At 56.1% G+C, this 24,594-nt stretch overlaps 3 protein-coding genes across 4 annotated transcripts in view; all 3 read right to left on the bottom strand.

Annotated features, from left to right (window-relative positions):
- Positions 1-42: 42 nt before the first annotated feature.
- APOE (apolipoprotein E) lies at positions 43-3,917 on the bottom strand. Its single transcript, XM_033223611.1, is given in 5 exon segments — positions 43-904; positions 1,520-1,712; positions 3,110-3,175; positions 3,859-3,892; positions 3,894-3,917. Coding segments are annotated over 5 exon segments (1,035 nt in total). The 3' UTR covers positions 43-186.
- Positions 3,918-6,114: 2,197 nt separating this feature from the next.
- TOMM40 (translocase of outer mitochondrial membrane 40) lies at positions 6,115-19,980 on the bottom strand. Of its 2 annotated transcripts, none has more exons than XM_033223610.1 (10): positions 19,861-19,980; positions 19,485-19,767; positions 18,726-18,793; positions 18,267-18,359; positions 16,700-16,801; positions 16,515-16,620; positions 9,101-9,223; positions 8,840-8,916; positions 8,634-8,736; positions 6,115-6,777 (listed from the first exon to the last, which is right to left on the bottom strand). In XM_033223610.1, exons 2-10 carry the CDS (start codon positions 19,756-19,758, stop codon positions 6,638-6,640), a joined length of 1,086 nt encoding a protein of 361 aa, XP_033079501.1. In that variant the 5' UTR covers positions 19,759-19,767; positions 19,861-19,980; the 3' UTR covers positions 6,115-6,637. The 2 variants fall into 2 exon arrangements, with proteins under 2 accessions (XP_033079501.1, XP_033079500.1); XM_033223609.1 differs by having other exon boundaries at positions 19,485-19,764; positions 19,861-19,973.
- A 1,647-nt stretch (positions 19,981-21,627) lies between these two features.
- NECTIN2 (nectin cell adhesion molecule 2) overlaps positions 21,628-24,594 on the bottom strand; it is a 44,815-nt gene continuing 41,848 nt past the window's right edge. The window contains exons 8-9 of the mRNA XM_033223607.1: positions 24,497-24,583; positions 21,628-22,747 (exon numbers count right to left, since the gene is read on the bottom strand). Of these exons, the coding sequence (XP_033079498.1) occupies positions 22,478-22,747; positions 24,497-24,583 (357 nt within the window). The 3' untranslated portion in view covers positions 21,628-22,477. The remainder of the gene's footprint in view (positions 22,748-24,496; positions 24,584-24,594) is intronic.

The following is a 24,594-nucleotide window of genomic DNA, read 5'->3' as shown; positions in this document are numbered from 1 at the left end:
GAGGCTGGGGCTTAGAGGAAATCACACAGGGAGGCCAGCACATGCGGTGAAACTTGGCGAATCTTTATTAAACTAGGGCCCACCCCAGGAGGACGGCTGGGGCGGGGACAGGGTCTCCCGCTGCAGGCTGAGCGGAGGCAGGAGGCACGGGGTGGAGTCGGGTCGCATGGCTGTAGGCCTGGGCGTTCAGTGATTGTCGCTGGGCACAGGGGCGGTGCTGGCGCCCACGGCAGCCTGCACCTTCTCCACCAGCCCGGCCCACTGGCGCTGCATGTCTTCCACCAGGGGCTCGAACCAGCTCTTGAGGCGGGCCTGGAAGGCCTCGGCCTGCAGGCTTATCTGCTGGGCCTGCTCCTCCAGCTTGGCACGCACCTCTGCCACCTGCTCCTTCACCTCGTCCAGGCGGTCGCGGGTCCGGCTGCCCACCTCCTCCATCCGCGCGCGCAGCCGCTCACCCCAGGCCTGGGCCCGCTCCTGCAGCGGCTGGCCGGCCAGGGAGCCCACAGTGGCGGCCCGCACGCGGCCCTGCTCCACCAGGGGTCCCAGGCGCTCGCGGATGGCGCTGACCCCGCGCTCGGCGCCCTCGCGGGCTCCGGCCTGGTACACTGCCAGGCGCTTCTGCAGGTCATCAGCATCGCGGAGGAGCCGCTTGCGCAGCTTGCGCAGGTGGGAGGCGAGGCGCGCCCGCAGCTCCTCGGTGCTCTGGCCCAGCATGGCCTGCACCTCGCCGCGGTACTGCACCAGGCGGCTGCGCACGTCCTCCATGTCGGCGCCCAGCCGGGCCTGCGCAGCCTGCAGCTCCTTGGACAGCCGTGCCCGCGTCTCCTCCGCCACCGGGCTCAGCTGTTCCTCCAGTTCCGATTTGTAGGCCTTCAACTCCTTCATGGTCTCGTCCATCAGCGTCCTGCAGCCGAAAGAGCGGGAGGGTGTGCGCACAGGGGGAGGAGAGAAGGGCTGGGATAGGGGTGGGCGAGATGGGGATCAGCCAGAGAGACCCGAGAAGGAAGAGAGAAGGAGAGTCTCCTAAGGAGAACAGGGAGAGACAGAGGGGCAGTGAATCAAGAGAGAAGGAACGGGACAGAGGCAGAGAGGAGACAGAGACAGACGCAGACAGCAGAGGCAGAGACGAAGAAAGAGCCAGGAAGCTGCGCAAGGTGCCTCATGTCTCTATTCCCAGCACTTTGGGAGGCAAGGTGGGAGGATCGCTTGAGCCCAGAAGTTCAAGACCAGCCTGGGCAACACAGTGAGACCCCATCTCTCTGTGTCTGTATAAAAGAGCTAGTGAAGGACAGAGACAGAGTCAGGACGAGTGTGAGAGGCTGAGTCAGAAGGGAAGAGGGAGAGACAGAACTGAGAATTCCAGAGAGCTAAAGCCAGGAGTCAGAAATGGGAAGAGGAAGCTAGAACCAGCAGAAACCCAGGACCCCCAAGACTTAGTGGCAGGGGCAGAATGAAACCTGGACCTGGGGAGGTATAGCCACCCACCAGGAGGGTCAAGGGCGGGGATGGGGACACTCACGTCAGTTCCTGGGTGACCTGGGAGCTGAGCAGCTCCTCCTGCACCTGCTCAGACAGTGTCTGCACCCAGCGCAGGTAATCCCAAAAGCGACCCAGTGCCAGCTCCCAGGGCTGGCCGCTCTGCCACTCAGTCTGCTGGCGCAGTTCGGGTTCCGGCTCTGACTCCACAGGTTGCTCCACCTTGGCCTGGCATCCTGTGTGGAACAAGTTGAAGGTGGTTCAGGTTCCTTCTGACCCCGTCCAGGCACCTAGTACCTAGGGGCACACAGAAGGTGCTCCACAAATGCTGCTTTGGAGCCATGGTGGGCAGGGTGAGGGGGGAGTCTGTTTAATCACTTGAAAAGTGTTATTTATTTACAGACAGGGTCTTGCTCTGTCACCCAGGCTGGATTGCAGTGGCCTGAACATGGTTCACTGCAACCTTGACCTTCTGGGCTCAAGCGATCCTCCTGCCTCAGCCTCCTGAGTAGCTGGGACCATAGGTGTGTGGCACCACGCCTGGCCTATTTTTGTATTTTTAGTAGAGACGGAGTCTCACTATGTTGCCGAGTCTGGTGTTGAACTCCTGGGCTCAAGTGATCCTCCCACCTTGGCCTCCCAAAATGCTGGGATTACAGGGGTGAGCCACCGTGCCCAGCGGAAAAGCATGTATTGAGTGTCCTTGTGTGCCCCAGGCAGGGCTGTGTGGGGTGATGGAGAATAAAGATCACAGCTGTGTCTGGTATTCTAATGCAATGCATTAGAAGCCTCTTAACTCCCAGCCGGGCGTGGTGGCCCACGCCTGTAATCCCAGCACTTTGGGAGGTTGAAGCAGGCAGATCACCTGAGGTCAGGAGTTCCAGACCAGCCTGGCCAACATGGTGAAACCCCATCTCTACTAAAAATACAAAAAAAGTTAGTCGGGTGTGGTGGTATGTTCCTGTAGTCCCAGCTACTCCGGAGGCTGAGGCAGGAGAATGGCGTGAACCTGGGAGGTGGAGCTTGCAGTGAGCCGAGATCCAGCCACTGAACTCAAGCCTGGGAGCCACCGCACTCCAGCCTGGGCGACAGAGGGACTTCATCTCAGGACTTCATCTCAAAACAAAACAAAAACAAACAAACAAAAAAACCCTTCTAACTCCTATATTAAGGATGGGGGAGGCCAGGCGCGGTGGCTCATGCCTGTAATTCCAGCACTTTGGGAGGCCAAGGCGGGCAGATCACGAGGTCAGGAGATAGAGAACTTAGCCGGGCATGGTGGCGGGCGCCTGTAGTCCCAGCTACTGGGGAGGCTGAGGTGGGAGAATAGCGTGAACCCGGGAGGCGGAGCTTGCAGTGAGCTGAGATTGCGCCACTGCACTCCAGCCTGGGCGACAGAGCGAGACTCCGGCTCAAAAAAAAAGCAGGGGGGGAACCGAGGCTCACAGAACGTCAAATCGCTGTTCTGAGCCAGAAAGCAGCATAGAAGCCTCAGACCTAGGCTTTCCCCTCAAGAGGAAGACAGATCAGCAGAAGAAGAGGGGGCCCAGGGTCTGCCTGAATGGGGCCAGGAGGTTGAGGTGAGGATGACAGGAGGAGGAGCGGGGAAACCGAGCAAGCCCCGCCCCCATACCTGCCAGGAATGTGACCAGCAACGCAGCCCACAGAACCTTCATCTTCTTGCCTGTGATTGGCCAGTCTGGGGAGGGAGAAACTGTCAATCAACCGCCAGTGAGGACTCCTCCCACCCCCAGCCCGACCCCAACCCGGCCCCACCCCAGGTTAGCCTTCCAAGCCTTGCTCCATTATCTGCAACAGCCTAATCCCAGCACAAACAGTTACCAAGCCGCCCCCAACCCATTCCCTATTTAACTCCCTCCTGGTCTTCTCTTATCTTCCCATCCCCAGGTCGGCCTCCATAGTCAAAATTCCATCTTTCTCTCCCGGGGTTCAAATTCCACACCCCTCCCTCTCCCCACCGCCGGTTCCATCTCAGTCCCATCTCGCATTCCTCATTCTCCCTTCACATTCTAAGCTCTAACCTCACATTTAAGCGCCGTTTTCCATTTATGAGCTAATTCAGTCCTCATTTTAAAGTTCTCCAATCGACGGCTAGCTACCGTGTCGCTGCCCCTGGCTCCCCAGTTATGGAGATCTGAGGACACTGGGGACACCCAGTAGGTGCTCCATAAATGACAGTGACAACTCGTGGGGGTCCTGCTGTGGCTTAGCTCCTAGTCCAGCTGCTCTCCCCACCCCACCTTCTAGCGGGTCGGGTCGTCTCTGCTGCCCAGCCCTTCCCAGGTCCAGTCCCCTGCTGCTGGCCTCAGCCCCGCTCCTCCTCTCCCCAAGCCCGACCTCGAGTAGCTCTCCTGAGACTACCTGGAGGCCAGGGCTTCCCGAGGTCCCAGCTACATCTTTCTAGAGGCCCCTGAGCTCATCCCCGTGCCCCCGACTGCGCTTCTCACCGGCTCCTGGGGAAGGACGTCCTTCACCTCCGCTGGGGCTGAGTAGGACTCAAGGATCCCAGACTTGTCCAATTATAGGGCTCCCCCTGTCCCGCCCCCTCCTCCAGGGATAGGGCGGGCTAGGCCAGCCCCCAGTCACGAGGTGGGCTGTTCTCCCCCTGCCCCAGGCACAGCAGGGCAGAGGGAGGAGGCGGGGCATAGAGGCCTTTTGACCACGCCCCCCAGTCCCCAGGAAGGGAGGACACCTCGCCCAGTAATCCAGACACCCTCCTCCATTCTGGGGGCCAATCGTGGAAGGGGAATGTGCAGGCTGCTGCCCAGAGCCCTCCTTCCCTGACCCTATCCTTTCCTGTGCCTGGATGAATGCAATCTGGAGAGGGGGCTGGGGATCTGGACTCCTGGATCCCAGAAAGAAAGTAGGGCTAGGGGCCTGGACAGAAGTGGGATGGGAGGGGCTGGGCGCGGTAGCTCACGCCTGTAATCCCAGCACTTTGGGAGGCCACGGTGGGCGGAACACTTAAGGTCAGGAGTTTGAGACCGGCCTGGCCAACATGGTGAAACCCCATCACTACTAAAAATACAAAAATTAGCCAGGCATGGTGGCGGGCGCCTGTAATCCTAGCTACTTGGGAGGCTGAGGCAGGAGAATCACTTGAACCCGGGAGGTGGAAGTTATAGTGAGCCGAGGTCTCCCCACTGCACTCCAGCCTGAGCAAGAGTGAGGCTCCCAAAAAAGAAAAAAAAAAAAAAAAGGAAAAAAGAAAAGAAAGTGGGGCTAGGTGACTGGACAGAAGTGGGATGGGAACAGTGTGGTGCATCTGCTAAAAGTCTAGGCTTTGCGAGTGGGACCTGGGTTTTAATCATAGCTTCCTCTTTAGTTGTGACCTTGAGCACAGGGGACCCCCCCCTCCCCACGGGTGAAATGAGATTCCAGCACCTCCCCCTGGCTGCCACAGGCATTATGGTTTCCAGGGTCTTGAGGTTGTGCTTCTGGGTTAAGGTTAGGATTCTGGAGTCAAACTGCCAGGGCTTGAATCCTGACTCTGCCAGTTGCCAGCTGTGTGACCTTGGGCAAATGAATTGTCCTCTCTGAGCATCGGGTTCCTTTGCTCATCAGACTGGGAAAGCAGCCGCACGGATGTTTGGTGACAAGCTAACGTGTGTATCGAGCACGGAGGACAGCCTTGGCACAGTGATCCTGTTAGGGCTAGCAATGGACAGGCCACAGTGAGCGCTCAGACGCTGTCACTTTCCTAACAGCCCTGATATAAATCCCAGATGTTTCAGAGAAACCCGCGGTTCAGCAGCGAGATGAATGGCAAAGTCACACAGCGAGAACTGGAGGGGGTGGGATCAGAGGATTCTGCGAGTCAGGGGAGGCTGATCTCCTGGTCCCGGGAAGGAACCCCCAGCGCCGGGCCGGGCCTGTTTGCTTTGGCTGGCAGGGGGTGGCTGAGGTGGCTTCTGTGGGTAACTTGGGGTCAGCTCTACTCAGCAGCCTCCCTCCCTAGACCCTGGGGGCAGACAGGGTTTCAGTTCCCGGAGGCATGGGAGTGGTGCTGGTGGTGTTGGGTGTCAGCTGACACCAGCCCTAGGTTGGCAAAATCCAGACAGCACCACGTCCTCAGACATAGGTGACCCAACCCCCATGGCTGCATAAGGAGCCTAGTCTGGCCTAGGCCCCTCCTCTCATGCCTGCAAGTCCTTGAGCCCCTTCTTCCCGACACAGCAGTTCCTAGTACCCTAGCTGTTCTGAAGCTGTTCCAGTAGCTTGAACCTTCTCCCAGCTCCCTGCCCCCACGTCTGCACTCAGAGACAGTCATCTCTGCTGCTGCAGTTTGCAGGGACAAAGTCTTCTATAGTCACTCTGGCCAGGTCAAGCTGAGGCAAGTGACCTTGAGACCCTACCCTCGGGCGAGAGAAAGCCCAAGGTGTCCGCCAGCAGGGCAGATGTTCCGGATGGGGAGACTGCGATCCCGGGCCACGCTGCGCCCCTCTGGGCCGGACTCAATGCAGCGTCAAGCCAGGCAGTGGTGCGGCTCCGCTGCTTTCCGTGCTCCGGCCCTCTGGCGACCCCTGCAGGCGGCTGGGGGAAGGTCAGGGCGGCCGGACTCCCGATGAAATGCTCCAAACAAGCCAGGCACACTTGAAAAAACGGAGGCCTCCTATCTTTTTTTTTTCCCCACGTATATTTTTTGTTGTTTTTTGTTTTTTTTCTGTAAAATGTCCCGGTTCTTCCATAACTTATAAACATGATTTATACCGAGGAGTAGATGGGAAGGTGGACAGGGCAGGGTGGACTGACGGGATGGGGAAGCTCCTCTCGCTGCCCCCCTCGGGGCGGGCCCAGGCCCTTTGGAGGATGGGGACGCCAGGACACTCCTCCCTGAGGTTGTCTGGCCGCCTCTGCCCCTGGTGCTCAGAATCCTGCGTGCCCCTCAATTCCGGAATCGTTCCCGGGACCCCAGGCCCACTGGGCACACCGCCCCTAGTACTCAGAATCCCGAAGCGCCATTCGGTTCCAGAATCCCCTCCTCAGCTGCTGGGGTGGCGGGGTCCCTCCTTTCCGATGTCCCCCCCCGACCCCCAAGGGGGGAGGGAAGGGAGGGGGGCTCAGGTCTCCCCTCTGTGGCAGGGGGAGGTGGAGGTGGAGGTGGAATTGGAAGGGCGTGGAAGGCGGGGGCCAGGAGGGCTCAGCCGATGGTGAGGCCAAAGCCACACTGGAACTTGTTCTTGCGGTGATTCAGGAAGGCCCCGAGGGCCAGTGTCAGGGGCAGGGGCGGGAGCTTCTTCTCCAGCGTGGCACCCACGATCCAGTTGCTGTCCACAGAGCCTGCAGGGAAGAGCTGAGGTGAGAGGAGTGCCAGCTTCCCACCATATCCATGCAGACTTCCTGGCCACCCTAGATACCAGTCACATGCTGACAGCTTCCAGACCTCCAACCAGACTGCTCCTGCCACCCAGAAACCCCATCACACCCCCAACAACTTCACGCTGGAGCAAATGGCTCACTCCTCCTCTGCTCTCCACTCAGTGACCCCTGCCCTCTGAAAAGCCCTCCAGACCCCTGGGTTCCCCCAACCTAGTCCTGCCCACTCTGGGGATGGATCTGTTCCTCCCACTGAGTTCCGTGAAGACAGGGCTGGTCACCGCTGTGTACCCAGCAGTGCTCAGCAGGAGGCTCAAACACCCAAAAGTCTGTGAGCCACAGATACCCAAGAAGACTTAAGACTGGACATTGGGACTATGGCCAGTGAGCCTGAGATGAGGTTCTGGATTTGGCTGTGACCTTGAAACCTCTGGAAGCCTCCATTTCCACTAATGTAAGACGAATGGGGGAGGCTGGATGCTTCCAAAGTGCCTTCTACCCTGGCTGGGAGTGGTGACTCACACCTATAATCCCAGCACTTTGGGAGGCCAAGGCTTGAGTCCAGGAGTTCGAGACCAGCCTGGGCAACATGGTGAAACCCCGTCTCTCCCAAAAAATTCAAAAAAATTAGCCGGGCCTGGTGGCATGCACCTGTGTTCCTAGCTACTCAGGAGACAGGTGGGAAGACTGCTTGAGCCCGGGAGGTGGAGGCTGCAGTGAGCTGCAATTGCACTGCTACACTCTGGCTTGGGCGACAGAGGGAGACCAGTCTCAGAAAAATAAGAGGGGACGGGCAAAGCTCCAGCTCGGCCCAAATACTCATCAGATGCTCCACCAACATTTTTTAAAACATTTATTTATTTATTTCATTTTATTATTATTATTATCTTTTTTTAATTTTTATTTATTAATTTTTTTGAGACGGAGTCTCGCTCCATTGCCCAGGCTGGAGTGCAGTGGCCGGATCTCAGCTCACTACAAGCTCCGCCTCCCGAGTAGCTGGGACTACAGGCGCCCGCCACCTCGCCTGGCTAGTTTTTTGTATTTTTTAGTAGAGATGGGGTTTCACCATGTTAGCCAGGATGGTCTCGATCTCCTGACCTTGTGATCCACCTGTCTCGGCCTCCCAAAGTGCTGGGATTACAGGCTTGAGCCACTGCGCCCGGCCCACTTTTTTTTTTCCAAGCATAAAACATAATAGAGGATCGTCCACCTACTTTTTTTTTTTTTTTTTGAGACGGAGTCTTGCTCTGTTGCCGAGTGCGGTAGCGCCATCTCGGCTCACTGCAAACTCTGCCTCCTGGGTTCATGCCATTCTCCCGCCTCAGCCTCCTGAGTAGTTGGGACTACAAGCACCCGCCACCATGCCCGGCTAATTTTTTTTTTTGAGACAGAGTCTGGCTCTGTCGCCCAGGCTGGAGTGCAATGGCGTGATCTCAGCTCACTGCAACCTCCACCTCCTGGGTTCTTGCTATTCTCCTGGCCTCAGCCTCGAGTAGCTTGGACCACAGATGCCCGCCACCACGCCTGGCTAATTTTTTTTTGTATTTTTAGTAGAGACAGGGTTTCACTGTGTTAGCCAGGATGGTCTCAATCTCCTGAGCTTGTGATCCGCCCGCCTCGGCCTCCCAAAGTGCTGGGATTACAGGTGTGAGCCTCCGCACCCGGCCCCACCTACTTTTTAACAAGTGTTCCCTGGTAATGTGGAGGCCCACAGGGTCGCAGCACACCATCCTCCAGCACCTGTGGTGTCCCACACACCCACTCAGAGTTGAGTCACCTCTCGCCTGTTTCCCGCATAGGGAAACCGAGACCTTTACCTTTGAAGAGGAGGTTGGCCTTGGGCAGGTCCAGCTGGTACCCGAAGGAGACACTGGTGTCCTGCATCCTTGTGCTGGCCTCAAACTCCACACCTACCTGCAGCTGGAGGGGCCGGAGCAACACACGAGAGTTAGTGAGTGGCCCCACCTGAACTTCCAGGCCCAGCAGCCCCTGGCAGCACCAGCTAGTCCCTGCACCCACTCACCTGGTCACTGGCTTTATGGTAGTATGTTGCGTGCATGCCCGCCTGGCCCAACGTTACCGTTGCCAACCAGTTGTTCACTGTCAAGAGAGCGGGGTGGAGGCAGGGGCTCATTCCCAAGGGGATTTGGGCATCTGGGAACCCAGGCCTCCTCCCTCAGACTTAAGTGTCCAGGGCCCCAGCCCGAGCTCCCTCAGACCCAGGAGAAGTCCAGGGGCCCAGCCCCTCCACCCTCAGACCCAGGAGTCCAGGCCCCAAGCTCACATGTGTATTTCCCAGCTAGAGACATGACGGTGCCCTCCTCCCCAGGCCGCCGGTGGTAGACCAGCTCTCCGCCCAGGGCCAGGCAAGGTGTGATGCTCTGGAGGTAGTGGGCTACGAGGATTCCTGTGGGCAAAATGACGAGCAGTTTCCACCCACCCTGGGTGCCAGGCCAGACTCCACCTCCAGGAAGCCCTCTAGGTTCACCCCTGCTGGAGGCTTGGGCTTGCTCTCAGGACTCCCTCACGGGTTCCTTTCTCCTAACCCATCACCCAGGGGTTTCCACCGCTGAGCTCAGCGTCCCAGGCCCTGCTATGACTGCATTACCTGAAGGACCTCATCTGGTCGACACAAGCCCATGTGGTCAGCGTTTATCCACCCCCAGTTACAGAGGTGGTCACCACCCCTTACAGAAGTTTACAGGGTAAGTCACTCACTCATGCTCACAAAATTTGTCAGGGGCAGAATCCAAGCCTCCACACCTCCCAAACCCAGGCTCTGAGTCACTCTGCTGCTGAGAGGCCGTTGAGTAGAGTGGGTAAGAACGCACAGCCTGGGTTCGAATCCCAGCCCTGCCACAGGCTGGCTGGTGACTGTGGACGCTGGCATCATCTCTCTGTGAACCTAACTGCCTCTTGGGGTCGTGAGGAATCGAACGCTCAGCTGTGGCTCGGACTCGCTATGCTGAGGTCCAAGTCTTCGTTCCTCTGCCCCTCCACTGTAGGGAGTGCTTGCTGAACAAGAGAACTGCTACCTCTGGGCTGCCTTCTCAAGCCTCAGGATGGACATAGATTCACTCTGGTTTCTTTCGAGCCTAGCAGGGTACACACCACAAATGTGGTTTTATAGGGGCAAAAGAATTGGGGACGAAGAGAGTGGGAAACAGAAAGGGAGGGACAGGGAAAGAAAACAAGCCTGGCGTGGTGGCACGGGCCTGTAATCCCAGCTATTTGGGAGGCCAAGGAGGGAGCATCGCTTGAGCCTAGGCATTGAAAGCCAGCCTGGGCAACATGGTGAGACCCCATCTCAAAAAAAAAAAAAAAAAAAAAAAAAAAAAAAAAAGCCAGACGCAGTGGCTCATGCCAATAATTCCAATGCTTTGGGGGGCTGGGGGGAGAGGATAGCTTGAGGTCAGGAGTTGGGAGACAAGCCTAGGTAACATAGTGAGACCCCATCTCTACAAAAAATTTAAACACTTCAAACTACAGATTATCATAGGAAAAAAAAAAAAAATCACAGCCAGGCACAGTGGCTCATGCTTCTTGTAATCCCAGCAGTTTGGGAGGCCAAAGTGGGAGGTTCATTTGAGCCCAGGAATTCAAAACCAGCTTGGGAAACATGGCGAATACAAAAATTAGCTGGGTGTGGTGGTGCACACCTGTAGTCCCAGGTACCAAGGAGGCGGAGGTGGGAGGATCGCTTGAGCCTAGGAGGTGGAGGCTGCGGTGAGCCATGATAGTGCCACTGCACTCCAGCCTGAGTGACAGAGTGAGAATCTGTCCCAATAAACAAAGAATAAATTAAAAAATGTAGCCAGGCATGGTGGCACATGCTTGTAGTCCCAGCTACTTGGGAGACTGAGGCGGGAGGATCACTTGACCTCGGAAGGTCAAGGTTACACTGAACTATGATCACGCCACTGCACTCCAAACTGGGCAACAGAGATCGTGTCTCAAAAAATAAGACATTTAAAAAATTTTTAAAGAAAAAAGAGGCTGGACACAGTGGCTCACACCTGTCATCGCAGCACTTTGGGAGGCTGAGGTGGGCGGATCGTCTGAGGTCGGAGATTCGAGACCAGCCTGGCCAACAGGGTGAAACCCTGTCTCTACTAAAAATACAAAAAATTAGCTGGGTGTGGTGGTGCACACCTGTACTCCCAGCTACTCAGGAGGCTGAGGCAGGAGAATTGCTTGAACCTAGGAGGTAGAAGTTGCAGTGAGCTGAGATTTTGCTACTGCACTCCAGCCTGGGAGACACTGCAAGACTCCATCTCAAAAAGACAGGAAAAAGAAAGAAAAAAAAAAGGAAACGACACGTCTGCAGAGCCGGAAATGAAGGGAGAAGAGGGACTGAAGACTCACAGTTGAGAAACCCACCACAATCGAGCAATCTCCTAGGTTGCAGCCCTGGAGAGGAAGACACGTGGAGAAGGGAAGGGAGGTTGGGGGCCACGAGACTGAGGGCACACAGAGAAGCTGAGACAGCACAGAGCAAGTCAGGTGTGAAGATGCTTCCCAGAGGCCGGGCGCGGTGGCTCAAGCCTGTAATCCCAGCACTTTGGGAGGCCGAGGCAGGTGGATCACGAGGTCAGATCGAGAATCCTGGCTAACACGGTGAAACCCCGTCCCCACTAAAAATACAAAAAATTAGCCGGGTGTGGTGGCGGGCGCCTGTAGTCCCAGCTACTCAGGAGGCTGAGGCAGGAGAATGGCGTGAACCCGGGAGGCAGAGCTTGTAGTGAGCCAAGATCTTGCCACTGCACTCCAACCTGGGCGACACAGCGAGACTCTGTCTCAAAAAAAAAAAAAAAAAAAGATGCTTCCCAGACCAAGATGACCAGAGGGGCAGACTTGGGGTCCCCCAGGGGGAGCAGGCTGGCCTGCTAGCCTGGAGCCGGCCTCGAGCCAGCGCTCTGGAGCTGCAGGAATAGGGGCCTTTCATACCTGCAGGCATAGCTGGGTGGAGCTCTCAGAGGGGCTGAGTGTTAGGTGGCACCCCCCAAGATGAGCCTGGTGAGTGTGACGGAGGCCATGAGTTCATGGCCAGTGCCCTGGTGGCATCTTCTGGGGAGGCAGAGATCAGAAGTGGGCTGGAGCCGGTCCCTATGGGCTTGCGCAAGTGACTATGTGACTCTCCTTCCCAGATGAGATGAAGCAAATGAACCCCTGAACCCACTACTGGTTGTTAAATCACCATCACACGGGCGGGGCACAGTAGCTCACACTTAGCACTTTGGGAGGCTGCAATCTTAGCACTTTGGGAGGCTGAGGCAGGAGGGTCGTTTGAGCCCAGGAGTCTGAGACCAGCTGAGGCAACATGGTGAGACCCCCATCTCTCCCCCTCTCTCTCTTTTTTTTTTTTTGAGATGGCGTTTTGCTCTTGTCGCCCAGGCTGGAGTGCAATGGTGCCATTTCAGCTCACTGCAACTTCCGCCTCCCGGGTTCAAGCAATTCTCCTGCCTCAGCCTCCCGAGTAGCTGGGATTACAGGTATGTGCCACAACGCAAATATACAAAAATTAGCCGGGCGTGGCGGTGCGTGCCTGTAATCCCAGTTACTTGGGAGACCGAGGCAGGAGAATCGCCTGAACCCAGAAAGTGGAGGTTGAGGTGAGCTGAGATTGTGCCACTGCACTCTAGCCTAGGCAACAGAGACTGCGTCTCGGGGCAGGGGTATGTGAGTGAGGGCAGGGGAAGAAAAACCAATTACTACCATTACCACTCTGGTCAGTGTCATCCCCTCATTCAATCAAGGGGGAGACTGGGGCCCACAGAGGGAAAAGCAGCCATCTAGAGCGAGTGACTTAGAATCTCTTGGCCTCTGAGCTCCAGGAACTGTTGGAACTGAGGCCATGAGGCCCTCAAGTATCTTTCTAACCATCCTTTCCCATCTCCTGGACCACCCGCCCAGTTTCTCTACCCACAGCCTCCTCTCTAGTCTCCTGCCCCAACTTCAAGTGACCTCACAAACAGCAGACAGAGGGATCATGTTAAAGCACAAACTTGACCCTTTGACCCCCTGCCCAGAACCTGCCATGGCTCCCTTGTGCCCTGAGGTTCCTCAGCACAGCTGCAAGGCCTTGGATGGCTTGGCCCCAGCTTCAGAATAGAACCACTTCCCCTTCCCAGGCTCCCAAGTAGCTGGGACTACAGGCGTGTGCCCTCCCAGCTTAGCCTCCCTAGTGGCTGAGACTACAGGCATGTACCACTATGCCTAATTTTGAATTTTTTGTAGAGATGGGGTATTGCTATGTTGCCCAGACTGATCTTGAACTCCTGACCTCCAGCGATCCACCTACCTCAGCCTCCCAAAGTGCTGGGACTATAGGTGAGCCACTGTGCCTGACCTGGGACCCCCATGAGGGCAGGAATGGGTTGTCTTGGTCACTGCTGTGTCCCAGCCCAGGGCTGGGCACACATGAGGTGCTCAGAGTGAAGCAGAACAGGAGCTGTCGCCATGGGGAGGGGCTGGGGAGGCTTACAGGCTCCTGAATAGGCTTCCATTCAAATCCCAGCTCCCCTGCTTCCTGGCCGTGTCACCCTGGGCAACTGATTTCACCCCGGGCCTCGCTTTCCTAATCTGTGAAATGGGGGTGCCTGTGGGCTCTGGCGCCAGGGAAATGCCAGCGTGGAGCAAGTGGTGACTGTGCATATGGCCCAGTGCTGAGGACGAGAAGTCGGGCCCTCTCATGGACTCCTTCACTGGGAGGTAGTTGCTCCTATTGTGTCCAAGTGACAGATGAGGAGACTGAGACCCAGAGGGGCTGGAACCACTTGCCGGAGGTCACAGAGCCGCCTGGAGGTAGAGACGCCCTGGGTCAAGTCGGAGCTGTTGGTGGCAAGAGACTCAAGAGCCCAGCCCTGACAGGGCACACGGCAGGCACTGTTCTCATTGGTGTCTGGGGGAAGAGGCACTCGAAAGAACTGGAGACCAAAACTCGAAAGAACTAGAGACCAAAGCGTCACTGGTGGCCCTGGGCTCCAGGAGGCCAGTGCTGGGAAGCATGAAAGGCCCAGGCTGGCAAGGAGGTACAGGGAATGGGGTTACAGGCACCGTGAAGAGCCGGGACACTGGAGTCCCACTGGCCATGTGCCTTTAGTGGAGAACCTCCTCTTGGCCTTGCAAGATGGGGACAGTGGTGGCCTCTACCTAGCAGAGAGGGCTTTCCTCCCAGCTAGCTCTACCCCAGTGCCCAGCCTGAGCGAGGGAGAGGACGCACACAACAGTCTTAGGGAGAGGCAGAAGTGGGATGTCCATGACCCCTGCATGCTCCTTCCTTCAGTATTTCCTGAGCCCTCACACTGTTCCTAGCATGGTTCCTTGCACTGAGCAGACAGTGGAGGAGACAGGCAAGTCCAGGAACCCCAACAGCTGACACTGTTGTGTGGGCGACTGGAGACAGTGAGCAAGACCGTTTCAGAAGGAAGTGCGACCAGGACTAGGGGCCAGGAAGAGGTGATGCAGTGCAAAGACGGCTACCGCGTTCACCACTGCAGGCCTGCTCAGAGGGCGATGTGCACCCGCAAACCTTCCCAGCCGTGTCAAGACCAGAGGGAAGAATTCTACGCAGCAGGACCAGAGCATGCATCGGTCTTGGGGTAGAACCAACTCGGTGCTTTGAACCGTCAGAAAAGCGTGCATGGTTGGCCAGGCGAGGTGGCTCACGCCTGTAATCCCAGCACTTCGGGAGGCCCAGGCGGGTGGATCTCTTGAGGTCAAGAGTTTGAGACCAGCCTGGCCAACATGACAACAACCTGTCTCTATTAAAAATACAAAAATCAGCCAGGCGTGGTGGCACATGCCTGTAGTCCAAGTTACTAGGGAGCCTGAGGCAGGAGAATCGCTTGAACCAGGTAGGCAGAGGTTGCAGTGACGTGAGATTGCAACACTCCACTCTAGCCTGGGCAACAGAGCAAGACTCCGTCTCAAAGAAAAAAAAAAGGCTCATGTGGCTCAGCTGTAGTGTATGAGAAGATGGGGTGATGTCACCAGGTGAGCTGGGACAGGAAAGGTTCTTCCTCATGGGCCACAGATCAGCCTCACCTCGGAGGCCTCTCTGTACCTGCTGCATCTCCAGCTTCCCTGTCTCCTGGGTTTTCCGCCATGGCCCTTCCCTTCCCTCATCCCTGTTCCTACTGCTCCCTGCCTGGAATCTTCTTGCTCCTGTCCCCCAGCTGGAGTAGCCCCTTCTCCTCTGGCAGCTCAAACTCACTTCTCTGAGTCTCCCTGGGCTCCTGCAGGGAGAAGTGGTGACTCTCCCGAGGCACTCCCAGGGGTCCGAGGCCAACCCTAGCTCCTCTCCCTGCCTGCACGAGTCATACACTCAGGACTCAGCGCCCAAGAGCCTGCTCTCCACGACACAGCAGATGGGTGTGCAAAGACACAAAGCTGGCAATCAGAAACTCCATCCTTTCAGTTCCAGCCAAAAACTACGGAGTCATCACCCCCATCCAGTCTCTCAGCAAATCCTGGCAGCTCTGCCTTCAAACAACATCCAGAATCCAACCTCCTCTCCCCGTCCACTCCCTCCCAGTGGTACCCTTTGGAGTCTGCTCTCTACGCCAGCTTCAGGGTCCTGTGAGAAGCTATGCCTTGGTTTCCGAAAGCCTCAGACTCACTCAGAGCGAAGGCCAAGGAGCTGCAAAGCCTTATGGAATCAGGTGACCATCCTCCCTGAGGTTCCTTTCACGAGTCCTGACTGCACTTGCTGCAGGCTGAAAAGCTCTTTCCCTGGCCAGGCGAGGTGGCTCACACCTGCAATCCCAGCACTTTGGGAGGTCAAAGTGGGAGGACTGCTTGAAGCCAGGAGTTCCAAGACCAGCCTGGCCAATACAACAAGACCCCATCTTAAAAATAATTTTTTTTTTTTTTTTTTTTTGAGACAGAGTCTCGCTCTGTCGCCCAGGCTGGAGTACAGTGGCCGGATCTCAGCTCACTGCAAGCTCCGCCTCCCGGGTTTACGCCATTCTCCTGCCTCAGCCTCCCGAGTAGCTGGGACTACAGGCGCCCGCCACCTCGCCCAGCTAGTTTTTTGTATTTTTTAGTAGAGATGGGGGTTTCACAGTGTTAGCCAGGATGGTCTCGATCTCCTGACCTCGTGATCCGCCTGTCTCGGCCTCCCAAAGTGCTGGGATTACAGGCTTGAGCCACCGCGCCCGGCCAAAAAAATTTTTTAATAAAAAAGAAAATCTCAGTTAAGACTATACTGATTGGCCGGGCGTGGTGGCTCATGCCTGTAATCCCAGCACTTTGGGAGGCTGAGGTGGGTGGATCCTGACTTGAGGTCAGGAGTTCAAGACCAGCCTGACCAATATGGTGAAATCCTGTCTCTACTAAAAATATAAAAATTAGCTAGGTGTGGTGGCGCATGCCTATAATCCTAGCTACTTGGGAGGCTGAGGCAGGAGAATTGCATGAACCCAGGAGATAAGAGGTTGCAGTGAGCCAAGATCGTGCCACTGCAATCCAACCTGGGTGACAAAGCAAGACTCCATTTCAAAAAAAAAAAAAAAAAAAGAAGACTGCGCTGGCTCTGAACTGTCTCACCCACTATAGTATATTGCCTGATGTTTCAAAATCACTCCTGCTCAACCACTTCTCCAATGGCAGAAAAGGAGGTTCACAGAAAGGGTGGATTTGCTGGGAAAGCCAGAACTGCAGTTTTGTGACCACTCTCCAAGCCCTCCGCCTCTTACCTGAACCCACGAGGACGTCTGGGTTCCCCAGGGTGACGGCTGCTGTGAAGTCAGAGCCCCGATACTCCCCGTCCACCTGCCAGTTCACAAACTTCGACTGCTGGGTCTGTGGGGAGGAGGGGGTGTGAGGGCGGCTCCTTGCTCACGGTGGCCGAGGGGAGCAGCAGCCTCCGTGCCCTACTCACCTGGATGGCCATCTTGGATCTGAGGCCGGGGCCCAGCTGGTGAATGACCTGAGCGTTGAGGCTGCCGCTGTTGTCCATGTCACCCACCAGTACAGGGAACGCCTGTGAGGCAGAGAGAAAGGCAGGGGTCAGAGGTCGCACACTGTGGAAGTAGGTGAGGTGGGCCAGGGTGAGAAGCCTAGGGTCAGAAAGCCTCGGATGGGGGTCCCCTCCTCCATGAAGTCCTCTCTGACCACCTAGGTTGAGTTAGGCTCCCCTACCTTTGAGTTCCCCCATGTCAGCCCTGCCCATCCTGGCTTGTTTTTTTTGAGACGGAGTCTCGCTCTGCCACCCAGGCTGGAGTACAGTGGCCGGATCTCAGCTCACTGCAAGCTCCGCCTCCCGGCTTTACGCCATTCTCCTGCCTCAGCCTCCCGAGTAGCTGGGACTACAGGCGCCCGCCACCTCGCCCGGCTAGTTTTTTGTATTTTTTAGTAGAGACGGGGTTTCACCGTGTTAGCCAGGATGGTCTCGATCTCCTGACCTCGTGATCCGCCCGTCTCGGCCTCCCAAAGTGCTGGGATTACAGGCTTGAGCCACCGTGCCCGGCCCCTGGCTTGTTACTCTCTGGGAACAGGTCTGTCCTCTGCCCCACTGGTGAGTCCCATGGCTTTCAGTCATGTGTGCCAACACAGGGCTGGGCACAGAATATGTTGTGCAATGAAGGTTTGCAGAATAAACTCATTTACTGAAGGGAAAAGATAGAAGCAGAGACCTCATTCACTCCCCCACACCCTGTCCAGGCCTCCAGTGTTGCCCTTCCTAATAACTAGCCCCTACACGGCTGCCCCAGAGATGCTGCTAAAGAGAGATTTCGGCCGGGTGCGGTGGCTCAAGCCTGTAATCCCAGCACTTTGGGAGGTCGATACGGGTGGATCACGAGGTCAGGAGATCGAGACCACCCTGGCTAACACGGTGAAACCCCGTCTCTACTAAAAATATAAAAAACTAGCCGGGCGAGGTGGCGGGCGCCTGTAGTCCCAGCTACTCGGGAGGCTGAGGCAGGAGAATGGCGTAAACCTGGGAGGCGGAGCTTGCAGTGAGCTGAGATCCGGCCACTGCACTCCAGCCCGGGTGACAGAGTGAGACTCTGCCTCAAAAAAAAAAAAAAAGAGAGAGAGATTTCTACAGCGGCAACCTGTGGACCACGTCTTTCCCTTGACCAAACCATGCCATGACTCTCCACAACCCCCTAGAGAAAGTCCAAAGCCTCGTTTGGCATTCAAAGTTCTGCATGATCTACAGCTCAGCTCTTTCCACCCTGGGTCATCGCTGTCTAGTGAGAGTGCGGCTGTGGTCACACCCCCAGCATTGCTCAGCATGGGGCCAGGCAGAGAGCAGGGGTTCGGCGGATGTTTGCTGGATGAAGGAATTACTCGTGTTCCACTACACCTCGGAGAGCTGCAGTCCCCATCTCCAAGCTCTCGGCAGCTGGGACCTTTTCCTGATGACGCCAGTCTTAGCGTGGCATCTGGCTACACATTTGTTATTAGAAAGATACAATGAATGGCTGAGAAAGGAAGCTCACCTCTGTGGGACTCAGCTGCTTTGTCCCCACATACGTGACCCCGAAGTGGTAGTTGGACTCCCCGATTGTGCTGAGGGCTACTGTGTGGTTCACCTGGGAGGAGAGCGAGGGCTGTGAGGATGCTGGACAGATGGGCTTGCCCACTGAAGAGGGCAACGAGGTCTCTGGGCTGGGCAGGGAGGAAGACTGGGAGGCACGGCCTGACTAAGAGACTCAGAGAAAGGAAGTGCTGCCAATAAGCCCACATACCTGTTCCTTGACTCCAGCCTAGCTGCTATGGGGAGACAGTGTCTCTGGATTCTAGGTCCCCAAACTGAATAGTCTGGCACTGTATCTCTGAGTCTTTTCAAGTATCAGGGAGCCCAGTTCTTGAGGGAGGAGTAAGGGGGCGAGTGTGCGGATGCAGGGAGGGGATGGTGGGGACGATCTCTGGTGGGTAAGGACGCCAGAAAGGCTCACCTGGAAATGGTTACTCAACCCTTTGTTGACTGTGAGCTTGACACCCTCCATCTGAATGGGAAACAGCTCTGGAGAAAAGAAACGCTGTCACACTCCACCCCAACCCCACACCAACTCTCATCTCTTCCTTCCCTACTGTCCCCAGCTCTCTCCAGAGACCCATAGCAGAACATCTCACAAAGGCTTCCACCTGTAAAGAGGCAGTACAGCCTAGTTAGACAGGGCCAGGGCCTTTGCCTGCTCAAATCTCACTGCCACCAAGTCGAGCAACTTTAGGTCAAACTCACCATCTCTAAGATGGGACCCTCACCACATGGAATTGGCCCAAGGATCTAATGAGTTAACATATAATGAACACCAAAACAGAACTCCATAAACCTCTACCACTATTACCACTCTGATTGCTCCAGGCTGGGATCCGGAGGCTTTGGGTTCCACCCCCACGGAACCTTGCTGACACCGTGACCTTGGGCCTCAGTTGCGTTCCCGATAACAAGAGAAGTCTGGCTTGGCTGAGCCCGGGGCTCCTGAGGTCCCTAAGGCTTTTCTCTACTGCTATGACATTCCACCCCGTTTCCACCATTTGATTCCATCATTCTAAGCCCCAAGTCCAACGTTCCACCATTCGATCCCAACGTCACCTCCTAGTGCTGTTGAATAATTCCAATGGTGCGCGCCAAATCCCCAAGTCCCCAGTGTCCTCCCCTTTCCCCCGAGATCCGGGCCATCGCAGCCCCGCGGGGGCCGGTCGCCCCTCACCCTTGCACTTCCGGTGGCACTCCTCGAATGTGCCCGGGTTGGGCAGACAGCCGCAGGCCCCATCCTCCGCGCCCCCTGCGGCGCTGGCGGTTGCAGCCCCGGGGGTCCGTTCCGAACCTCGACTCGTACTGGTGCCGGCGCCCAGGCCGCCTCCCAGCGGTGGCAGCGTGAAGCCCGGCGGCGAGGGCGGAGGTGGCGGCAGCCCCACGAGGGCCGGCGCAGGCGGCGGTGGCGGCCCTGCGGGCGGCGAGCTGGCGGCCAACACGTTCCCCATGGTCGCCTGCGAGGGGAGAGGTCAGAGGGCGGAGGTCAAGGCCCGTGCGCCCCAGACTCAGCACCAGCAAATCCCCACCCGGCTCCGGGCCCCGGTTCTCACTGGCGGCGGCGCCTGCTCCCGGCCTGGGCTCCGCTCCTACCCCGTGCGCCACGCGCAACCGAACCCGCTGCCGCCGCCGCCGCCGCCGCCACCACCGTCTCCCCGCCCCGCCTAGCCCATTGGTTTAGTGTGCCCTAAGGCCCGCCCACCAGCGTCAAGACTCGGTCTTCCCATTGGACTTGTGAATAAAGTCCCGCCCACTTTTCCTAACTGTCCTTTTTTATTCGTTCTCACTCGCAGGCAGGTCCACGGCGCACCTCTCGCCCTTCTCATTGGCTTACCGCGCTTACGCCTATTGGCTCGCGTCGCCGCGGGTTCCGGTGCTACCCCGCCATTGGTGTGTGCTGCGGATTTTGCCACGCCCGCTGAGGCATCGCCCCGCCTCTCTCCTGGAGGAGGCCCTCTTTTGATTCCGCCCCGCGGCGAAGTTGCTGTGATAATTGGTCGGCTTTGACCCTTGCAGCATTTTGATTGGCTCCAATGTGTACGGGGGCCGACCTTGGTGGCGTACCAGCTTGGTACTCTCATTGGCTAACGTTCCAGGGTCGAAGGACAGGTAAAGGTGGGTTGCGCGGCAGAGACGGCTAGGCAGCAAGGTCAGGCCTCGCGTCCCACCAGGCACCGCGGCAGCGGGGCACCCACCCCACCTCTGGTCCGGAGTAGCTGACCTAAAACCGGAAGTGCTGGCCCTTCCCAGAGTGCCTCGGGAGAATTGTAATCTGTTCTGAGAACCCTGCGCTGTTCCTCGTTACCCACAATGCCCTCATCACCTCTTAGGCCCACCCCTTTCGTTACCCATCATGCCTCTTGTTCCTCGCGTCACTGCGGCTTCTATCTTTGGCCCATTCATTCCTCTCCCATTACCCATCGTGCCTCTGCCCCATTCATTTGAGCTTCATTGCCCGGACTACTTTTAGCTCCAGCAGCCTGCTCACTTTCATCGTTCTTCCGGCCCTTCTCTAATTAGCCATCATGTTTTGGATCCATGAACTCCTGTCCGTTACCTCCCCTGCCCCCGGTCCCTATTTTTTCATTATTCATCACTCTGCCTCTGGCTCCTTCATTCAGGTTTATTACCCGTCATGCCTTGGGCTCCTATTACAACATTATTCATGATTTTGCCTTTGATCTATTTTTGCTTGCTATTTATCCATTAAACTTGAGCCTCTCATAGTTTCGATACTGCTTTTTTAATTTTTATTTTTTTAGACACAGGGCTGGACTCTGTCGTCCAGTCTGGAGTGCAGTGGTGCCATCATAGCTCACTGCAGCCTTGAACTTCTGGCCTCAATCGATCCTCCCACCTTAGCCTCCAGAGTAGCTGAGACCACAGGTGCGTGCCATCAAGCCTGGCTAACTTTTGTAGAGGCAGGGTCTCACTGTGTTTCCCAGACTGGTCTCTTAACTCCTGGACTCAATCGGTCTTCCCGCCTCAGTCTCCCAAAGTGCTGGAATTACAGGCATGAGCCACTGCACCTGGCCAATTGCTGTTTTTATCTTTGTTCCATTCATCATACTGCTGTTGCAATTATTCATGTTCATTAAGCAGCATGCCCTGGACCCCTCCCCATTCCATTACTCAACATTTTTTGATTGATAGGTTTTTGCTCATTACTCTCTCAATTCTTATTTTGTATCTTTGGTCACTTTTTGTCTTTAACTCTCTTGACCCCTAGTTCACTGATTCTCTTAAGCCCTTAGCCTCCTTCTTCATTCCCCTTCATGTCTCACCCCATCCCCTTCACATCCCACAGAAAACGCAAGTTCTGGTCAAAGTATAAATTCATATTTTGTAGGAAATGTAGTTTACAAAACAGTATCAATCGCTATCCCCAATCCAGGTGACCCACTTTCCCCCAAAGGGAGACGTTTAGGTCCTATTTCACTGGGCAAGGGTAAAATGATTCAGTAGTCTTCCAGGTTAACAGTAAATTCTTCTCCCAAGGCTGGGGGCGTCAAGGCACAGTCTGTATGAGGCTCACCCTGTCTGGCCCTAGGCTGGGGCTGCTTGCTCGGTAGGCAGGAATTGGGGTGGGGATGGGGGCTCAGGGAAGGATCTGGACCCTGAGACTTCTGCTTACAGGAGGGTGCCGGGAAAACTCTGCATTGGGCTGGGGAATCCCCTCTCTCCCATCTTTGGGGAACAGGGTGGAGAGGGGGTAAGTGGGACCCTGCTGCCTGGAGGGCTCAGGTCTGAGCAGCAGGGAGCCCTCAGCGCCCACTCCAGCAGACCTATTGGGAATTTACTACCTGAAGACAAATTATAGGTCTAGGGTCTTCTTTGTGATTTGGGGGGAGTTGAGGCATTGGTGGGGGGTGAGAGGTATGGTCTAAGGTCATAGTCTGGGAGAGGAGTCCTTGGGATCAGAGGTTGTACAGAAGCACCTTCCCCACCTCCCGCCTCATGAGATAAGGTTGCCAGGATTCCATTATCACGGTGAGTTTCTCTGGGCTCATGGATTAGGGGTCATAGTGGAGCCACCAAGGTAGAAATCACAAATGGGATGCACGTGTGTTAACTGACAGTGGCCTGGCCAGAGGTCAGGGGGCACTAGATCCTTGGCAAGAAAGCTAAGGGATCAACAGGTGAGATGGGAGACGCCAGGCGCGTGGCAGCTCACACGTACATGGCCCGGGACATGACAAAGCCTTTGCCCTGGTAGGAATCAGAGGGGCTGCTGTAGGACAGAGCATCGTAGATGGGATTGATCTTATCCAGATACTCTTCCTCCTCTTCCCCCTCCTCATCCTCTAGATCCAGGGAAACGTCTTCCACAACAGGTGGCCCTGGAGGCACCGGGATGGGGGACCCCAGGCTTGTGGCTCCAGGGTGCAAGGGTCCTGACCGCTCTTCCAAAGTGGGCAATTCATGGTATCGAGGCATTTCCTGGAGGTAGAGAGGGGACAGGAACTCAAGATCACTTCCTACGCATGACACAGATTACCAATCTGCTCTTGACCCCACAATCCTGACCACTCTCTCCCCATGCCAACAAGATGCCACCTCACTCCTTGTCCATGAGGCCATATTGCACTGGGACATTCATTCGGCCCTTCCCTAACCCAAAGCCCAGCGCACGCAACTCACCCTATTAATCCTGGGGCTCACCTTTGTCCCTCGATCTCTGCAAATCTTTCCCCATGAACTTTCACCTCAGTCTTGGCCTCAAGTACTTAACCTTGGGCTCTAAACGGCCCTTTGAACCTTGAGCACAACCTCAGTGACCCCTGACCTCCAGTAGACCACTGAGGGGAGTGACTTGATTTGTCTTGTCCCAGCTTCAGGGATGGTATCCAGCAAATGTAGATAATCAATTTGTTTTCATTCTATTTTTTTATTATTTTTTTTGAGACGGAGTTTCGCTCCTGTCTCCCAGGCTGGAGTGCAATGGCGCAATCTCGGCTCACTGCAACCTCCACCTCCCAGGACCAAGCGATTCTCCTGCCTCAGCCTCCCCAGCAGCTGGGATTACAGGCGCCTGCCACCACGCCCAGCTAATTTTTGTAATTTTAGTAGAGACGGGGTTTCACCATGTTGGCCAGGATAGTCTTGAACTCCTGACCTCAGGTGATTCACCTGCCTTGGCTTCCCAAAGTGCTGGGATTACAGACGTGAGCGATTGCGCCTGGCCTTTTTCTTTTTTATTTTTTTTTTTGAGACGGAGTCTCGCTCTGTTGCCCAGGCTAGAGCGCAGTGGCATGGTCTCAGCTCATTGCAACTTCTGCCTCCTGGGTTCAAGCGATTCTCCTGCTTCAGCCTCCTGAGTAGCTAGGATTACAGGTGTGAGCCACCATGCCCGGCCAGATAATCAGTTTTTGTTGACCTAGTGACTTTTCCTTTTTTTTTGTTTTTGAGACAGGGTCTCACTCTGATGCCCAGGCTGGAGTGTGGTGGCACAGCCCCAACCACCTGGGCTTAAGCAATCCACCCACCTCGGCCTACAGGCATTTGCCACCACACCCAGGTAAGTTCTGTATTTTTGTAGATACAAAATGTTGCTGGGCAGCCCATGTTGCCCACGCTGGTCTCGAGCGCCTAGGCTCAAGGGGTCCAGCTCCCTTGGCCTCCCGAAGTGCTGGAATTATAGACCACAGCCACCACGCCCGGCCCAGGTGATTTTATTTTTTTGTTTTTATTTATTTTTTTGAGATGGACTCTTGCTCTGTTGCCCACGCTGGAGTGCAGTGGTGTGATCTTAGCTCACTGTAACCTCGGCCTCCTGGGTTCATGTGATTCTTCCGCCTCAGCCTCCTGAGTAGCTAAGATTACAGGCTCGTACCAGCATACCTGACTAATTTTGTGTATTTTGAGTAGAGACGGGGTTTCACCATGTTGTCTAGGCTGGTCTGGAACTCCTGACCCCAAGTGATCCTCCTGCCTCAGCCTCCCAAAGTGCTGGGATTATAGGCCACCGCGCCCAAGTGACTTTAAATTCTAACCTTGTGACCTTGGGCTTTCTCACCCCTGACCTCCCCCACGGAATCCTGAACACATCTCGATGCATTAAGCACCAGCCAGGGACACACCCTTGACCTTGAGTTATGACCTTTAGTCTTTGACCTCTTCTGCCAGGCCTGACCCCTGGCCCTTCAACCCAGACCCCCAGCCCACCTTTGTCTTCCCATGAGCTCCTACCTGCTCAGTGCATGAGGCGCCAGCGTCAAAGTAGGGGGTCTTGAGTGGGCTGTGCTCCGAGGCCCCCAGAGTGAAGAGCTGGGAGGGCTGCAGCAGAG

The sequence above is a fragment of the Trachypithecus francoisi genome, unplaced genomic scaffold (assembly GCF_009764315.1).
Source record: "Trachypithecus francoisi isolate TF-2019V2 unplaced genomic scaffold, Tfra_2.0 Lachesis_group12, whole genome shotgun sequence".
NCBI classification, from domain to species: domain Eukaryota; kingdom Metazoa; phylum Chordata; class Mammalia; order Primates; family Cercopithecidae; genus Trachypithecus; species Trachypithecus francoisi.
This window is presented reverse-complemented; position numbering and strand designations above follow the sequence as displayed.

Bases quoted from the DNA above. Each gene is read 5' to 3' on its own strand.
- TOMM40 (XM_033223610.1), bottom strand. From the start codon at position 19,758: ATGGGGAACGTGTTGGCCGCCAGCTCGCCGCCCGCAGGGCCGCCACCG. The intron at 16,621-16,699 runs GTGAGTAGGGCA...TCCTCCCCACAG, and splicing joins GATCCAAGATGGCCATCCAG to ACCCAGCAGTCGAAGTTTGT. The intron at 8,737-8,839 runs GTGAGTGGGTGC...CGGCCCCTCCAG, and splicing joins ACCATAAAGCCAGTGACCAG to CTGCAGGTAGGTGTGGAGTT.